Source organism: Anguilla rostrata, chromosome 9, assembly GCF_018555375.3.
Source record: "Anguilla rostrata isolate EN2019 chromosome 9, ASM1855537v3, whole genome shotgun sequence".
Taxonomy (NCBI): Eukaryota; Metazoa; Chordata; class Actinopteri; order Anguilliformes; family Anguillidae; genus Anguilla; species Anguilla rostrata.
In genome coordinates this window covers 27,206,489-27,223,846 of record NC_057941.1, presented here as the reverse complement: position 1 = coordinate 27,223,846, position 17,358 = coordinate 27,206,489, and the positions used below count along the sequence as shown (strand labels likewise).

At 48.5% G+C, this 17,358-nt stretch overlaps 1 protein-coding gene across 4 annotated transcripts in view; it reads left to right on the top strand.

The window, feature by feature from the left end:
• The window catches only part of LOC135263443 (unconventional myosin-Ic-like), a 67,912-nt gene that overhangs the window by 40,738 nt on the left and 9,816 nt on the right, over positions 1-17,358 (top strand). For all 4 annotated transcript variants that reach the window (XM_064351461.1, XM_064351462.1, XM_064351465.1 and 1 more), the window contains 21 exons: positions 331-486; positions 921-1,036; positions 3,626-3,824; positions 5,001-5,081; positions 5,493-5,672; positions 6,483-6,581; positions 6,864-6,977; positions 7,432-7,503; positions 8,366-8,485; positions 9,355-9,437; positions 11,184-11,289; positions 11,788-11,868; positions 12,071-12,162; positions 13,320-13,414; positions 13,535-13,581; positions 13,726-13,806; positions 14,459-14,564; positions 15,225-15,342; positions 16,170-16,283; positions 16,924-17,000; positions 17,125-17,193. In XM_064351461.1, the coding sequence (XP_064207531.1) occupies positions 331-486; positions 921-1,036; positions 3,626-3,824; positions 5,001-5,081; positions 5,493-5,672; positions 6,483-6,581; positions 6,864-6,977; positions 7,432-7,503; positions 8,366-8,485; positions 9,355-9,437; positions 11,184-11,289; positions 11,788-11,868; positions 12,071-12,162; positions 13,320-13,414; positions 13,535-13,581; positions 13,726-13,806; positions 14,459-14,564; positions 15,225-15,342; positions 16,170-16,283; positions 16,924-17,000; positions 17,125-17,193 (2,206 nt within the window). The remainder of the gene's footprint in view (positions 1-330; positions 487-920; positions 1,037-3,625; positions 3,825-5,000; positions 5,082-5,492; positions 5,673-6,482; positions 6,582-6,863; positions 6,978-7,431; positions 7,504-8,365; positions 8,486-9,354; positions 9,438-11,183; positions 11,290-11,787; positions 11,869-12,070; positions 12,163-13,319; positions 13,415-13,534; positions 13,582-13,725; positions 13,807-14,458; positions 14,565-15,224; positions 15,343-16,169; positions 16,284-16,923; positions 17,001-17,124; positions 17,194-17,358) is intronic.

Genomic DNA, 17,358 nt, shown 5'->3' with positions numbered 1-17,358 from the left:
GGTTGGGAGGGGGGGGGGGTGCGGGGTGCTTGTGGATTCATATTTTTGGTGCATACTAATGTAATGGTACATGTTAAACATTGCACTTTGAACACTGAATCATTAAAGCTTGTTTAGGAGCATTCAATACAGCATGCAGGCAGTTCTACTTCCTCATCTGCTTCATATGTCTGGGACCTGTGGTATTTTAGGATGTGTATGATGGGATGTGCTTTTGTTCAATTCCAGGGCGTTCTCCCTGGTTTGCAGCTCACTGGGAGAAGTAGTGTGGGGCAGTTTAACCGTGGGTCTCCTGACCTTTAACCTTTGACCTGTGATCTCTGGTTGCAGGCGGTGAGCACGGAGGGGGTGCGCGCGATGATGGAGAGTGCGCTGACAGCCAGGGACCGGGTGGGGGTGCAGGACTTCGTCCTCCTGGAGAACTACACTAGCGAGGCGGCCTTCATCGAGAACCTACGCAAGAGGTTCAAGGAGAACCTCATCTACGTAAGGCCTCCTGCTGCTTCTGCGAAACACCAGCTCCTGTGATACTGTGTGTGAGGTTATCCTGCCTCAGACACTAACTGCAGTTACGTTTCTGTATGGGGGTGTGTTTGATGCTATGCTAACTGAGACGCTAATTGCTTCTGTGTTTCTGTATCAGAGTGTGTATGAGACTGTGCTACCTGAGACACTTAGCTGCTCTTATGGGAGTGTGATTACGCAACCTAAGATAGAGGCTGATTTGTGAAAGTTGAGTGAGTGTGTGTGCATTATGTGCGTATGTGTGTGTGTTTGTGTGCGCATGTGCATTTTGTGTGTTCATGTTATGTGTGTGTGTGTGTGCGCGTGTTGTGCATGCATTATGTGTGTTTGTGTGTATTCAGGCGTGCACACACACTGTCCCCTGAGCAACCGGTCTTCCGTTTGTGCCGTTTCAGACCTATATCGGGTCGGTTCTGGTGTCAGTGAACCCGTACAAGGAGCTGGAGATCTACAGTAAGCAGCACATGGAACGATACAGGGGCGTCAACTTCTACGAGGTTTCTCCCCACATGTGAGTCGCCCGCACCCCATCCTCACGCACGCAAGCCATTGTCTGAGTACCTAGTCTTACCCACATCTCCACTGCAGGGGATGATGGGCAGTACAGGACATGATGGGAGGACTGGGGAACAGCTATAATACGTGACCATCAGGTTTTACTTGAGATTTGCCTCATCTTAGCACTCAATCTGCTTGCCTTACTGTCACTGAATATACTGCAATATATTCAAATGAATTATTGTTATTGTAAACGTTATGGCAACACTTCACAATATTTGGGCAAATATAGTAATTATTGTCTCTTTCAGCCAGGCATTTAGTGAAAATGAATTGCAGTGAAATATGCGTATTGTTATATTTTCTGTATATTTACTATATTTTGCAATGCATAGCATTTCCGTAAGCGTTCCACCCCTTCCAGTGACCCATGGCTAATGAAATGCTGAAAGCATACAGTTCATTCCCAACCAGCTGTAAGACCGGTGTTACATATACACTACATGGACAGAAGTATGTGGACACCAGACATCCAACATTGCCCTGCCCTGTCATCAAGCTCTGCAGAAGCCTGATAACGACCCATTCATTTGAATCAGGTGTGCTGTAGCAGGGAGACATCTAAAACATGCAGGGCAGTGGGTCCCCAGGACCAGGGTTGAGAAACACTGGTCTAGCCCAAACCATGAGAAACAGCCATGCTTTTGGTCATATAGCGTATGTAAGACGTTCGACCCACCCAACATCCAGTGAGATTGTCTCAGTGAGCTGCAGACAGTGCTGTGACACGCGGTGACTCACTGTGTTCACTGGGCGGGAGGCCGGCCCTGTCCGGAAGCCTGAGCAGCATGCAGAGCATGGTCATCAGCGCAGTACGCTGATGCTTGCGCAATGCGCAGTCTCGGTCCCGTCGCATCACTCCTGCAGCCTCCCGCATGTCCACATGCTCTCATCCGGGCTGCACTCGCGCATGCGCTCGTGTGCTTGTTTGTTTTCTCAGTTGCCAGGAGACATGGGTTTGGGGGGCTGGTTCCTCTGAACTTTGAACGCTACGACTTCCTCGCGGTAACTTCTGTCAGCGAGCCAAATGTTGCCAACCCGCATGTCCGTACTTTAGCTGGCGACGCTAAGGTTTTGCGCCGTTAGAGGGAGCAGAGGTGTTTTGGCTGCACTGGGGAGGAAGGAGGCAAGCTCATGCTCAGAAAGAGGAAGCCCCTCCCACTCACTTGGGGCGTGTGTGGCAGCGGGGGGTTGTTTTGCAGCCGTGTTGCTGGAGAATGCCGAAGGTGATGAAACCATCATTATCTCAGTACCCCCCCCAATTCTCTGTCTGCCAGCCGCTCCATGGGACTGCTTGTCATTACAAACAAACCCCCCCCCCCCCCAAAAAAAAGCCCTGTCTCACTCGCATACACCTCTGCTACCTATCTAAGATCTTCTGCTCTACCCAGAACATCTGAGCTTTGAGTTTTTCCTTCTGGGGTATCAGGGTTAAGTTTAAAAAGCTCTTTGGTCTTTCACGTGTATCGACCACCTTCACTGGTAGTGTATTTACTTCATATTTATTAGAGATAGCTGGACATCGTTACCTATTTAAATGTAAGTCCTGTAAAAAAATACACATAATAAACTTTCTAAATGTATAAAACCAACTTCATACATGTAGTTATATTAATACAGTCTACAGTCTTATTTACAGTATCAACTTTAAGACAAGCAACACGCTCGGAATTTTCTCATCACGACCCATTAAAAGCAATGGTGCAGACATTGCTTAATAATTTCAAACTGCTTTCCTAACGGCTATTTTGCGTCCTGCGACTTGGGTTACAACTGTGAATATGTACGGATTCCTAGACGTGCTGATAGCGATCACCCTTTCTCATATTAATCTCAAATACGATAGGACACTTATACAGTATGCTAGCAAATTTATGTCAAGTTCCATTCATTTATATGGGGTGGTCGATACACGCCCCTTTAGCAACCAAAAGAGCTCGCTGGACCACCTCGGACTTCTTTGGAAAAAAAAAAAAAAGAATTTTCATTTTCTTTTCTACTTTCACAGAAAAAAATCGCGAAAAAATAGATTTTAGGTTTGGCTGAGAAAACAACGTTGGATGCCGTGTATGAGCGTTGTCAGTGCAACTGATAGAATGTGCAGTTTCACTGTAGCCCGATACTCCCAATCACTCTGGAAAGGCAGATCGTGGAGACATTTTAATCGTTCACGATCTAATATGGTCATATCGCCCACCCCTACATCACGTGTTTGATCAGTGGAGAGAAACGTACGTCACCGCGCATTTACGCCAAGACAGGCATGCGCAGAAAGAACGCAGCCAGAAAATAATCAGTTTCATCGTTTACATGGGACAGTTTTTCTTTTGATCGGTTTGTGAAAAGGTTTAAACTACCCCTCTGGTTTGGGCCTGTTTATTCTGACTGAGGTGTTTATATGGAGCATTTTCATTCTGCTTGGGCTTTTAAACCGATTTTAATCGGAATATTAGGCTCCGTGTAAACCCGGCTACTGTGCAATGAAGCCGCACTTTACATTCATTTTACGCCCCCCCCCTTGTCTCCCCCCCCGCCCACACAGATACGCAGTATCGGACAACTCGTACCGCTCCATGAGGACGGAGAGGAAGGACCAGTGCATCCTCATCTCCGGGGAGAGCGGGGCGGGGAAGACCGAAGCCTCCAAAAAGATCCTGCAGTACTACGCCTTCACCTGTCCCGCCAGCGAGCACGTGCAGACCGTCAAGGACCGGCTGCTGCAGTCCAACCCCGTCCTGGAGGTACGGCCCGCGCCCCGCCCGGGATGCTTAAAACAAAAAACGTTCCCTGTGCTCTGTCTCTCAGCCTCGGTGACCTGTCCGACCTGCGATACGTCTGTCAAAAAAACCCTTTCTGTCTGCGTTCATGGGAAGGGCGCTCGGATTGATGACCTCATTCGAATGCAAGACGACCTCCTGCTCATCCGTATCACTGAAGTGAAAGGAGGCGTCCTTTGATTCTGTGACATCGCTGTGCGTAACTGTGACTGATCTCTCGTTCTCTTCATTTCCTGCGATGGAAGCGCGGTGTCTGAGACGAGGTCGCGGGGTCTTATTGGTGCTTCGCGCTCGTCTGAACTACAGCCCCCGCTGAATCTCCTCAGCCCGTTCCCTACGATGGGGGAGGGGGCTGGTGGGGACATCATTGCGGTGGGGTTTCCGTGCTGTTGTGGGTTGAATTACTACGTGCCACACGTTAGAACTATGGTAGATGGCATGACGCCATGGTTTTGAGCTGGGGTTCCTCTTTAAGTGCGTGGCGTGTGAAGCTGTGGCCTCTTTGAGCGCCCATTCAGTTTAACCCCTAACCTCTGGCGTACCGCCCGCTCTCCTGTTGCCCTGTTTGTCTGTGAAATGTGCTTCTCACAGCCTCTCATTATAGATCTGCAGGTCCTTCTGGATTAAGCATCTGCCAAACACACAATTACCAAGTGGCAGAGTTCTGTCCGAACAGCTGGGGATTTTTTTGTTTGTTTTTTTTTTTTAAACGTTCAGCGCTCTGCGAGTTCGGTTTTGTTTTTTTCCCCAGACGTTTTTATGATGCCTTTCTGAAGGAAATAAGGCCAATAAAAGAGCTTATGCACGTTATTAAGTTGTATATGCAATACTGCTGACGCCTCCTGGCCCCATAGGCTAAGTGTAGGTCTGTGTATGTGAGCCTGTGTGCGTGTGAGTGTGTGAGTGTGTGACTGTGTGAGTGTGTGTGTGTGTGCGTGTGAGTGTGTGACTGTGTCAGTGTGTGTGGCAGTGTGAGGCGTGTGTGCGTGTGGGTGTGCGGTGGTTGAGTGTGAGTGTGTGTGTGTCGGTGCGCATGTGGGTAGGAGTGTCTGCTGAATAAATGTAGTGTAATGTAATTCTCTCTCTCTCTCTCTGCCGCTCCCCCTCCCTCCCTCCCTCTCTCTAATTTTAAATCTCCAGGCTTTTGGTAACGCTAAAACTTTGCGCAATGACAACTCCAGCCGATTTGGCAAATATATGGACATTCAGTTTGACTTCAAGGTAAATGGTCTTTCTCTTTGTAATGTAATTCTGCTCACCCCATGCTCATCAGTGTAAGATCTAGCTTTGGCCACAGTACTGCAGTTCTTTGTCATTATGCAGACTGGTAGCACTGCAATAGCGACTGCATTCCTTAATATTATTTAACGTCTGTTTGTACATGTTGGGTGATCTATAACACCCCCCCCCCCCCAAAAAAAGGATCTACTACTCATAATTTTTATTCTTATTTATAGCTTCCGTAAAACATTGTTTGTAAAAAATGTAATCTGTCTAAGCCATTCTGGCTAACATGGTCTGCTAACTGTAAACATGCCACTTTTCTTGCTCTTTCTTTCCTATCTTCCTCCCCCTCTCCCTCTCCCCATGCCCCCTCCCCCTCTCCCTCTCCCCATGCCCCCCCCCCTGCAGGGAGCCCCGGTTGGAGGCCACATTCTGAACTACCTGCTGGAGAAGTCCCGTGTGGTGCACCAGAGCCACGGCGAGAGGAACTTCCACATCTTCTACCAGCTGATCGAGGGCGGGGAGGAGGACCTGCTGAGGAGGCTGGGCCTGGAGAGGAATGCCCAGCAGTACCAGTACCTGGTGAAGGTAGGCCCCAGGCCCCGCGCCGGCCCCCCCAGAGCAGGGCTGTGAGCCTAACGTCCTGTGGCCACGCCCCCTCTCTCAGACACACTCCCACCTCCCTCTGGACCAAGCCCCCATGACTCAGGGCCAGTCTCTATCTATTTCCTTCTCTGTGTCTCTTCCTCCCCTCCTCTGTGTGCGCCGCCCCCCCCCCGTCCCTGAGACATTATTAGGGCAGCCGGCCCTCCCCGCGCCTCCTCCCCGCGCCTCCTGCCTGCCACTTCCTTCATTAATTCTCTGAAGTCAGCGTGCGTGCTGGGGCCTCCTCTGGAGAAAGAGCTCGTTAAATGTGTGCAGTCGGTCTGCGCTGCAGCGCCGGGGTCTCAGCCTCCCCAGCTCTCTGCCTTCACTGAGAGCCGCTCGCGCGTGTGCTGTGTGGCTCTGAGAGCTCTCTCCCTGCCCATGCAGCGTGTTCGCAAGCGCACACGTGTGCGCACATATTTACACAGATGCACATGTATACACATACTCACTTGTGCAGACACGCACATGCACGAACATAAAAATATGAACGTGTGAGTGTTATTACCAGTATACAGTGCGCATGAGCACTATGTTGCTTCAGGGCCCTCTCTTATAGATCTTTTACAGACCGCAATCCTTAGGCCTTTAGTGTGTGTGTGTGTGTGTGCGCGCGCGTGTGCGTGTGTGTGTGTGTCTGTTTGTGTGTATGTGTGTGCATTTCTCTGAGGATTTGTGTGTGTGCGTGCGCAAGGTGCTATTGCACAAACCCGCTGCGCATGAGGCTAGTGATGTTTCTGCTTTGTCTCCCAGGGGAACTGCCCCAAAGTGAGCTCCATCAACGACCGCAGTGACTGGAAGGCGGTGCGGAAAGCCCTGACGGTCATTGGCTTCACCGAGGACGAGGTGGAGGTGGGGAACTGGCGCACAGCGGAAAACACCCTCTCCCCACACTGCAGCTGCTCCAGATAACACCCAACTGCCATGTCCCTGCGGAGGACAGAGGAGCATTAGTGCTGCTGCACTTTATTAAACAGTTAGCTCCAAGTCAGGTCCTGTACAGCTTTGCTGTGTAAATGACATGGACTCGCATAGCAAAACAAAATCCACCCGCTGGTGGTGTGATTAAACCTGCTCACACGCATGCTGCTATTTTCTTTCTCTCTCACTCTCTCTCTCTCTCTCTGCCCACAGGAGCTGTTGAATATCATTGCCAGTGTCCTTCACCTGGGCAACATTCAGTATGGAGCAGAAGAGAGCGGGAACGCCTGCATCACCACGGAGACGCAGGTTAAATACCTGGCCAAGGTGAGACGCCTCTACCTTCCCGTGCGAACAGGAAGCTCCGGATCGCCACTCAAATGCTCTGTAAAAAACCTAAGGCACCCATGTAACCCACCAGCACAATCCTGTACGAACCCACTCATACACCATGTACACACTCCTCACACCTCCTACACACAGCTCACGACACCCTACACACCCTCACACACCCACACACTCACGACACACATTGCAATGCCAACACAACCTCCACCCACACAACACATGTAACCTCACACACCACACTCTCACACACACTCTCTCTCACACACACACACACACACACTCCCACCCACACACACACACACGCACACACAAACTTTGTCAACACATAGGGCGGGGCCAGCCAGTGTGCTCACTACGGCCTTCCTGTAAGCGTACTGCCGATTCGCCCATTCCCAGACTCAGCGTGACTGAGTCGATTGCTTTTGGTTTTCAGTTGGTCGGGGTGGAGGGGGCCGCACTTAAGGAGGCCCTCACACACAAGAAGATCATCGCCAAGGGTGAGGAGGTAGGCCTGACCCCTCCCCCGCCTCCCGCTGCACTTAATCACCTACTGTATGTCATAAGACAAACACTGAGTGAGCTGTGTGCAGTATCACACCCACAGTAAGCAGGTGAAGATTCCCTACATCAGCATCCATCATCCTCCTTCCAGAGCCCGGATTCCTTTTGCTAATGGCCTCCATGTACTATTTTAAATGCACGAATATTAAAGCTTATCTCGGATGCATTTAGAGTAGATGACTTGTTAAAATATGCACGTGCATTACTTATTGTTCCATGGCTGGTGGGAGGTATGATGAGGATAAGCAGCCATTAAACTGAGGTCCTGATTCACTGTGGCCATTAAAGATCCCACCAAACTTGTTGCAATGAGTAGGGGTTCCCCTGCGTCCTGGCTATATTATCAGTGTAGGTACATTTATGCTGGTGGGACTTATGCATGAGAGGCTCATTAGAAACTGCTTTATTGATCTTAATCCCCTGGCACTAGATTAGCATTATCTCTACTTCAGTCTCTTAAAGGCACAGATTATGAATGTAATGTCATCGCCCATGGCTCATGCGAAAGGTGTGGTGTAAATCTCTTACCAGGGCACTATAGAGGAGGTCATATATAATGGGCTGAAATATATAGATTTTTAAGGTTTATTATGTGTTCAAGAAAGGCCACAGATAATACGATTGCAGTACATTCCATTTCCAGAAGGAGAATTAAAAACATGCACGTACTGAAATGCAGTGCATGTGGATGCATTGTTTTTATAATGAGGGTTTGCATAAAATGCACCCCTCTTCGTGGTGGACGCCGATGTGCTGATCTGGAGTCAGTCTGAAGTGTCTGTGCTGGTTGCGCGTGTGTGTTCCAGCTCATGAGCCCACTGAACCTGGAACAGGCGGCCTCCGCTCGCGACGCCCTGTCCAAGGCCGTGTACGGCCGCACCTTCTCCTGGCTGGTCAACAAAATTAACCACTCTCTGGCCTTCAAGGTGGGTTACTGCAGCTGAGCTGACCAGCGCCAGCTCTGCTGTCAAATCAGATCTCCTATGGCAGCTGTCACAGACACTGTTCCCGTCAGTACTGTAGATATTATAAAACTCCAGTGTGTGCGGACCACTAAATACGAACTGCAGAGATTGTATTTCTGGCTATCAAGATGCTCAACTCCTATGCTCCTTCTGTCCTCCCTTGTTCTTAACCTCAGGTCATTCTGGTTAGCAGCGGTAGTTTCCGGTGCTTTCTGAATGTGATTGTTATTTTTGTTGCGCTTAACGAACATTCAGGCGATTCATCAAATCAGTGCTTCAGCGTCAATACATAAGAGCTTCCATTGTTAAGAACATGTATTCTACCATCTGATTTGTCTGGAATAATATCTGTGCTGTGGTTCTGTAATGAACTGCAGATTGGAGTCTGGAATCTGCTTCCTGTCATACCAGATTGAGGGAAAAGGTTGTGGGTTTTTTTCTCAGTCAAATCAATGGTATCTTTAAAATTATTTGTCAGAAACCTTCATTCAGGTGAACACAAAGGGAACTGAAATCCCAGGCACAGAAATGAAGATTTCTTTAATGCAGAATGATATGTGGCCTTCAACTGATATTTTTTTCACTGTTCGTCTGGAAGTGGTTCTGATTAATATCCACGATCTCCCCCTTGTGGACTGAAAATGAAACTGCAACATATTTAGAATTTTATTTATTGTTCTGTGCCTGTTGATGTGGCCTAGTACACTTGTAGTATATTGTTTTTTTTTGTCTTTTTTTGGAAGATGTGTGTAAATCCATTCACATGTCCTTTTTGTGTATGACCATATTGTATTGGGTGTTTTATTGTGCATGATTTATTTTTTTCTCAGGACGAAGTGAACCACACCGATAAGAGCGCTACAGTCATCGGCCTCCTGGATATCTATGGTTTTGAGGTCTTCCAGCACAACAGGTAGGATATCTATGGTTTTGAGGTCGTCCATCTGTCATGTACAGTACAGACAGTAATTCTCAACACTGGTCCTAGAATACCCCTGTGCAGGCTAATTTTCATTTTTCATCCCATGATTCTTTAAAGTTATTGAAAACATATGTTCTACGGTATAACTAGCATTTAAATAGACTTTACCACAGCATTGGTTCAACTTATTACCTTTCCCTTTGTCCTTGAACTCATTCATTTTCCATAAATGGTTGAGAGTTTCAATAACCAGGTGGTTGTACTCAACATTTAGTACTTCACTGATTTCCACTGTAGGTCCAAATGTAGCCTCTTCCAAAAGGAATCATTTCCCACACGTCACTGAAAACAAAAGCATTATTTGTCTGAGAATTCTCATGAGTGTTTTAAAGCCCTTAAATTAATATGGAAGATTCGTAGTGACTTGAGTATCTGTTTCTGACATAATTCAGTTTTGAATGGAGATTCTCTTTACAAAACTCAATTTAGTCCAGGACTAAGCTTAATCTGTGTCTGCAAAACTGGCCCAATGTGTTATTACTCATAGAAATACTCAGAATATGAGTTTAATTTAAAACAATTAACCGCTTTTTATGCTTCAGGAATTCCAGTTAAGCTCTGAATAATGACCACCATTCACAGGGGGTACTCCAGTACCAGGGCTGAGAATCACTGGTGCAATGCACACAATAATGCTCTCCCTGGTTACACCTGGTTGCACTCTGTCTTACTGTTATCTCTACCTGGGTCTGCGGCCTTGTCTCTGCTTGTGGTCTTTGAGCACCTGTCTGGGTCCTGATGCCCTGCATTTTAATGATGGTATGTAATGGTGATATAAATGCTAGAACTGGTCCATGTGCAGTGATATTACTCTGACTGTTTTATTGAAGTTATTTATACTGCCCCAATGTGAAACGCCAGCAAATATCTGAGCGGGTTCTTTAAATCACTCTGAAAAGTGAGAAGGTTCTTGCACCACAGTCAGCCCTTGCGGTGGGAGTTATTGTACGCTCAGCACAAGCCTGCTGCAAGTAGGCCCATCAAACACGATGATCTGTCCTCCAGTTATAGACTGGTGCCATTTTGTGCAAGCCGCCCGGAACTTTCCCCCAACTCCGGTTTGAGAATGAAAGTGTCTCTGTCTAAGGTTTTCCTGTTATAGTTTTGAAACCTTTTGTCCTTTTCAAAAATAACTTAAAGCTAAATGTAAAAGAAACGTCTGGCTGCATTTGCCGTGTTCTCGAGGGAAAAGTTGTTTTTGGGGTGGAATTTCTGAGGTCCGTATGGTGGGTCAGGCCAAGTCGGAGAAAGAGATTGCCCTGATTTTGGGACAGTTTTTCAGTTTGACGTTTGGCAGAATGTGCCTGTCGTGTCTGCCAGTCTCTCTTTGTTGACTTGGCGTTTTTGTATTAATTATTTGTTTTTACTAACGCTGTTCATTTCTTAGATTGGTATTGCTGTGCTTAATGTTTTTTTCTCTTCTATGTGCATCTCTCTGTTTGTAATTACGTTCACATTTAGCAGATGCTCTTATGAGCTGTGCTAGTTGCTCTGGATATCGTGTAGCAAACAATCAATTTAGGCTGCTGGAGATTCACTGCAGCAGTTCAGGTTAAGTACCTTCGCTCAAGGGTACAGCTGCGCGCGACCACCCCGAGAATCGGACCTGGAGCCCATGAGTCACTAATCCCTGTTCCTTAACCATTGTTCCCCCACCCCTCTCTCTCCACCTCTCAGTTTTGAGCAGTTCTGCATCAATTACTGCAACGAGAAACTGCAGCAGCTGTTTATCGAGCTGACGCTGAAGTCTGAGCAGGAGGAGTACGAGTCGGAGGGCATCACGGTGAGCAGGGGGGCAGGGCGGGGGGGGGGGCGGGGGGAGTACGAGTCAGAGGGCATCGCGGTGAGGGGGGGGGGTGGGGGAGGAGGAGGAGGAGGAGGAGGGAAGGGCGTCCGCACGCGTCTGCAGCTGTTTTTCTTTGCCGATGAAAGTGCTCATTTAACACAGTGGTGGCGTGCAGGGAGGGGGCGGGGACAGCAGTGGGTGAGGTCATAATCAGCTCCTCACAGGGCAAAGAACGCATTATAATACGGTGCGAGCGGCCTTGTGAATCAGCGCTTTGATAACGCTGCGACTGCGTCGTCCGCTCCGCGCCGCGGATGGTCGGGACGGGAGAAGAATCGTTCGTTTGTGAGCGCGGGACCCGAGTGGGCTTGGGAATATGCACGCCGAGCCGGTAGCATGGCCGGAATTCTGGAGATGTTTTTCAGACCATAACAGTAAATATTTATCACTGCGCTCTTGAAGAAGTCCCAACAATGTCCCGTTTTCCTGTATCAGTGGGAGCCGGTGCAGTACTTCAACAACAAGGTCATCTGTGACCTGGTGGAGGAGAAGTTCAAAGGAATCATCTCTATTCTGGTGGGTTTGTCTGTGTGTGTTTGTGTGTGTCTGTGTGTGTGGCTGTGTGTGGCTGTCTCTGTGAATTAGGGTCTTCTGCATATTCTTATTTTTATTATTACTATTATGAATTATTATGACTCATTTTCTTTACTCCTCTTCCATCTGTTCGTCCACCAAATCTCTCTCTCTCTCTGTCCTCCCATCTCACTCTCTCTCTCAGGACGAGGAGTGCCTCAGACCAGGGGATGCCAGTGACCTCACCTTTCTGGAGAAGCTGGAGGACACAGTTGGGGGCCACGCCCATTTTGTCACGTGAGTAGCCCCAGCAAAATGCAGAGCGTGTTGTCATGGCGACCCTCATTTGAAAAGAGGGTTCACTCTCGCAGTGCTGCTGCATTCAGACGGCCTGTAGCCCGTTGAACTCTAGATGTTCCCTGTGTCATGACAAGATAGGGCCCCAGTGGCCCTGTGCAAATGAGCGAAAGTGGTATGGAAGCTTACCAAACAAAAAAAGTGTGTTATTTTATTTAAATGCGGGAGATGGGACAAAAGGTCAAAATGTGGTCAGACTGTCACAAACGTACCTAAATAGTTTGCTTTGCTTCTGCTGGGTCTGAGCGGGGTTTGAAGTCGCCAGCGCGCACGCGCTGCTTTCTGCCTGTGCTGTGGGAAGAGAGGCTGTCTCAGGAAGGCGGAGCAAAGCCGTGCGATCGCAAAGATGCTAGGCCGCTGCTTTTGCTTCCTCGCCTCCTTGCTTCTTCTGCTTCTGTCTGTCATGTGACACGCGCGCACAGCTGATGTAAACGCTGGCTGTGGCAAGCACGTGAATTGGCCGCATTTAGTCAAATATCCTCTACAGATTGGAACAGGACAGTATGACGGTAGTGAAAAATAATTAGCCGGTATCAGCTTAATACCGCCGCTCTAGATATTCCCAGTGTACACCCTAACATACTGCCCGCGTCGCGTGCATCACGGGTGGAAATTAGCTGAGGCTAAATTCAACACATCATGAAGTAGTTTAAGCACAGAAAAAGGTCAATGCATGAAACCGTTTGACAGCAGTTCTAGCTTGATACAGTGCTGGATACTCTCTAGTCTGTGGGTAGATGGTGAGCCTTGATGGGCTGAATAGCTTGTTCTCATCTTTATGCATCATTATATTGTTCATTTTATTATCTTATTTATTGTGCTGTGTAACCCACTAGTTCCCAAACTATGGGTCATCAGATGAAACAGAATAATAAATTACTATAGACAATGTGCTTTCAGTTATAGTACACACATAGATGTTTTTGCATGATTAAAAACAAAGTTAAATCCATATTTGTATGCCAGGCCAGTCTTCTTAAGAGGTGTTACAGGAAATGCGTCTGGGCCTCGTGTGTCGTGGCTCAGAAAGTACAGGAAGCGATGGTGTAGTGTGTGGCTTCAAAAAATCACGGTCTGTCTGTCTGTCCGTCCGTCAGTCACAAGCTGGCAGACGGGAAGACCCGTAAGGTGCTGGGAAGGGAGGAGTTCCGGCTGCTGCACTACGCGGGAGAGGTCAACTACAACGTCAACGGTGAGGACGACCCCGCGAGCGGCCGCTAAGCTAAGCTAACAGCCAGGCGCGGCGGACGAACGGACGTAACCTCAGCCCGCCGGCCTTCCTTTCTCACTTGGCTTGTTTTCTCTCTTTCAGGATTTCTGGACAAGAACAATGACCTTCTCTTCCGGAACCTGAAGGAGGTAGGGAGCTCGGGGACGGGAGGGGAGGCCGTGAAAGGTTAGCGGGGAGGAAGAAGACTCCTGGGCCCTCGCAGAGCGGCTCTAGAACAGTTGGTGCGCTGCAGTCGGTGTTTCGGTCGTGTGACCCTGCCTTTCTCCGAGCAGGTCGTGTGTCAGTCAGAAAACAAGATCCTGACCCAGTGCTTCGAGAGAGAAGAGCTGACAGACAAGAAACGCCCAGAGACGGTGAGAACGGACACACACACGCACATGCATACACACACACACACGTGCACATACACACACATAGGCACACACACACACACGCACATGCATACACACACACACACACACACACGCACACACACACACACACACACACACGTGCACTTTCTCTCTCATTCACACACAGATCCATAGAAGCGTATAGATCCGTAAACGCACGCGCTTACACGCTCTCAAAGACGCGCCAGCACAAATCACGCCCGTGCCCATGCCAAGCGCGAGCGTTGCGCTGCGGAAAGCGTGAAGCCCTGTCCCCGTGAATCCGCTTTCGCGTCGCCCGCTTATCTCCACGGAGAATTACGCGCTCACAGAGGAGCGCCGGGTTCGCAGTCCAGTGCCCACACGGACAGGAATGCTCTGACCTTTGACCTCTGGGATCACGGGAAAACTCCGCCCCCCCCCCCTCCACCCACCGAGCCCGAAGCGCATTGGTCAGGAGTGGGTGGCACAGCGCCCTATTTGTTGTCGCTTAGCCTGGTTTTGTTATTTGGGCTCTCCCCACCGACGCTGTCGCTCCCTGGCCCATACGCACAGTGTCATATCTGTTCCTGCCGTTCCAGTGCCTTTGTGCGTTCACGCTGGTGGATCTCTCTCTCTCTTCCTCGCTGTGCAGACAGCCACTCAGTTCAAGACCAGCCTGGCCAAGCTGATGGAAATCCTGATGTCTAAGGAGCCATCGTACATCCGCTGCATTAAGCCCAACGATGCCAAACAGTCGGGTAACGAGCGCCCAATTTTGCGTGTGTGTGTCTGTGTGTGTGTGTATGCGCATGTTGTCTTTGGTCTGCTTCTTTTTCTCTCTCATTCCCTCTCTTTCTCTCTCTTTCTTCCTTTCTCTCTCCATTTTTCAAATTCAAAGGTCAAATGGGTTTTTGACCAGAAGAACATCTGTAAATATTTCCAATGTAGAAACAGATGAACACTCACTCACTCACTACACACTATACACCGTATAACTAGCAACACGCATCTCTCTGTCTCTCCCTCCCTCTTTCTCTCTCTGTCTTCATTCCTCTCTGTCTTTGTGTTTTCTGAGTGTGGCGTTTGTGCCATTGCCTGGTGTCTCCATGTTCTGTTCTGTTGTTTTTTTTCCCCCTCATCACTTTTTGTCTGTCCTTAGTGACAGCATACTTCTTTGTTTGGGGTGATCATAGGAAATTAGCAGCAATATAGGAATTTTTCTGTAATTAGGAGAATTTGTTTTGTTGCAGTCTTTCCATACGGGGGGTGGAAGCCATGCTAAATGATGGCGGTCCGGGGCGGGCTTTGCGTTCCGTCGACGTGTCTCCGCGCGTTATCTGCGTCACGGTAACGATTGCTGGCGCACGGCCGCTCGACTGACCGCGCCCGTGCCCCGCTGACCTGCTTCCTCTCCGCAGGCCGTTTTGACGAGGTGCTGATCCGCCACCAGGTGAAGTACCTGGGCCTGATGGAGAACCTGCGCGTCAGGCGGGCGGGTTTCGCCTACAGGAGGCGCTACGAGGCTTTCCTGCAGAGGTGAGCTCCTGCCGGGCAAGCTGCATGCGCGTGACTGGGCACTGTTATTCTGCAGGCACTTCCTTTTTGTCTAATGTTGTGTAATAATAATAATAATGATAGCAGCAATAATGATAATATGCCTGTTGTCTAACGTAAGTATTTTGTTTAGATTGACTCTTTTTGAAATGATTTGAATGTATTTATGTATGTATTTTGTAATGTATATTTAATGATTCATTATTTTTCAAATTCATAATTGTGTGTGCTCATTTAGCTTGATACTCTGTGGTCCTGAAAGTATGTGTTTCTGTGATGCGTGAGGTGTAGGTGCCACAGGCGCTATGGGAACACGGAGCCTGTGTGCAGCCAGCTGCAGCAGTATGAGTCAGATGAATGGTGTGGGCCGTACAGTAGCACTGAAATGCTGTAGGGCGGGGCTAGTGGGCTGGGGGGCTGAGGGCCAAATGCAGTCTATCATGGACCTACTTTTGGCCCTTTGATTATTGAGAAGAAAAACATATTCATGTCATTCATAAATGGACAACTTGCTTCAGGTCTGCACCTGGGCAGTGCCTGAAATGGCTCCTAACAATTACAGAACAATAAGTAACAGCTGTGGATTATTGGCGAGGCCTTTGCTTCTTTTGCACACAACTGCAACGCGATCATGTTCATACTTTGTTCAGTAGGTAGCATGCAGAAAATGCTGTCAGTTGTGCACTGTTTTTAATGTAGAATCTGGCCCCTCCGGAAGAATTAGCTGAAGAAATCCTGCTGTAGGCTGTGGGAAACCCCGTTGAGTGATGTCGCTGTGTTGGCCTGTGTGCTGTTCCTCCTCTCTGCAGGTACAAGCCCCTCTGCCCTGAGACCTGGCCCAACTGGCAGGGCAAGCTGGCCGACGGCGTGTCCACACTGGTCAAGCACCTGGGGTACAAGCCAGAGGAGTACAAACTGGGCAGGTGAGGGAGGGGAACAAACGAGGAAGCCCCAAACCTGACACTTCTCATTATTATTATTATTATTATTATTATTATTATTAGCAGTAGTATATGTTGTAGTAGTATTAGGTTGAGGTATCATGACACTAAAAATGAATTCTCATTTGTGAAAATAACTCACTGATTTCAACCAATCATGTTTGTGAAGAGGACAACCTTTTTAATCGGACAGTGATTTGTAGTTAATTGAAGCTTCACCTATTTTTTTCTGATGCCTAATTCTTACATTTGTTGCTGCTAAAATTAAAGTTAGTTTATCAGTTGGAGCTGTCCTATTTTTTTGGCACAGTTGTTTGTTCTGTGATTTATTTTTTTTGTGATGAGCTGTCATAGTTTGCTTCCACAGTGATTTGTTTTGCGGTGCTCATCCTGTCATAGTCAGCACTCACAAAGTCCAGTAACTTATTACATAGCGACAACAGCAACAGGAAGAAATTTGGAGTTTGTGGCTGTGTATGTTTTAAAAAACAGAATCTGTGTTGCGTACTCGTAGTTTTGATGCCCTTCCAGATGGCTAATCCTGCCTGTTTCTATTCATTTGGGTTGTTTCTGATGAGAAGATTTATAATCTCGCACATCCTTTTCCATCGTGTCTCCACAGGTCAAAGATATTCATCCGTTTTCCCAAGACTCTGTTTGCCACAGAGGACGCCTTGGAGGCGCAGAAGCACTCCATAGGTGAGCGGTGACAGAGGGAAAATGGCGGCTTTGGCGACGGGGCTCTCCTCGCTCCTCAGACACGGTGACACTGATTGCTCTCCTCTCTCTCTCTCTCTCTCTCTCTCTCTCTCTCTGTTTGCAGCCACCACCCTGCAGAAGACCTGGAGGGGCTACAGTCAGAGGTCCAAGTACCGCAACATGAGGCACGCCGGTGAGGCTCCCGCCATTTTGTTTCATTTCTTCCGGGCCGGGATTAGTCCGCAGCGTCGTCCTGGGAGGGAAGGCCGCGGTCAGGAGACGTCACCGCAGGACGGGCCTGCAGTTACGACCAGGCTTTCCCCAGCCGTGTTTGAGTGACGGATCTTGCGTTTGTCTG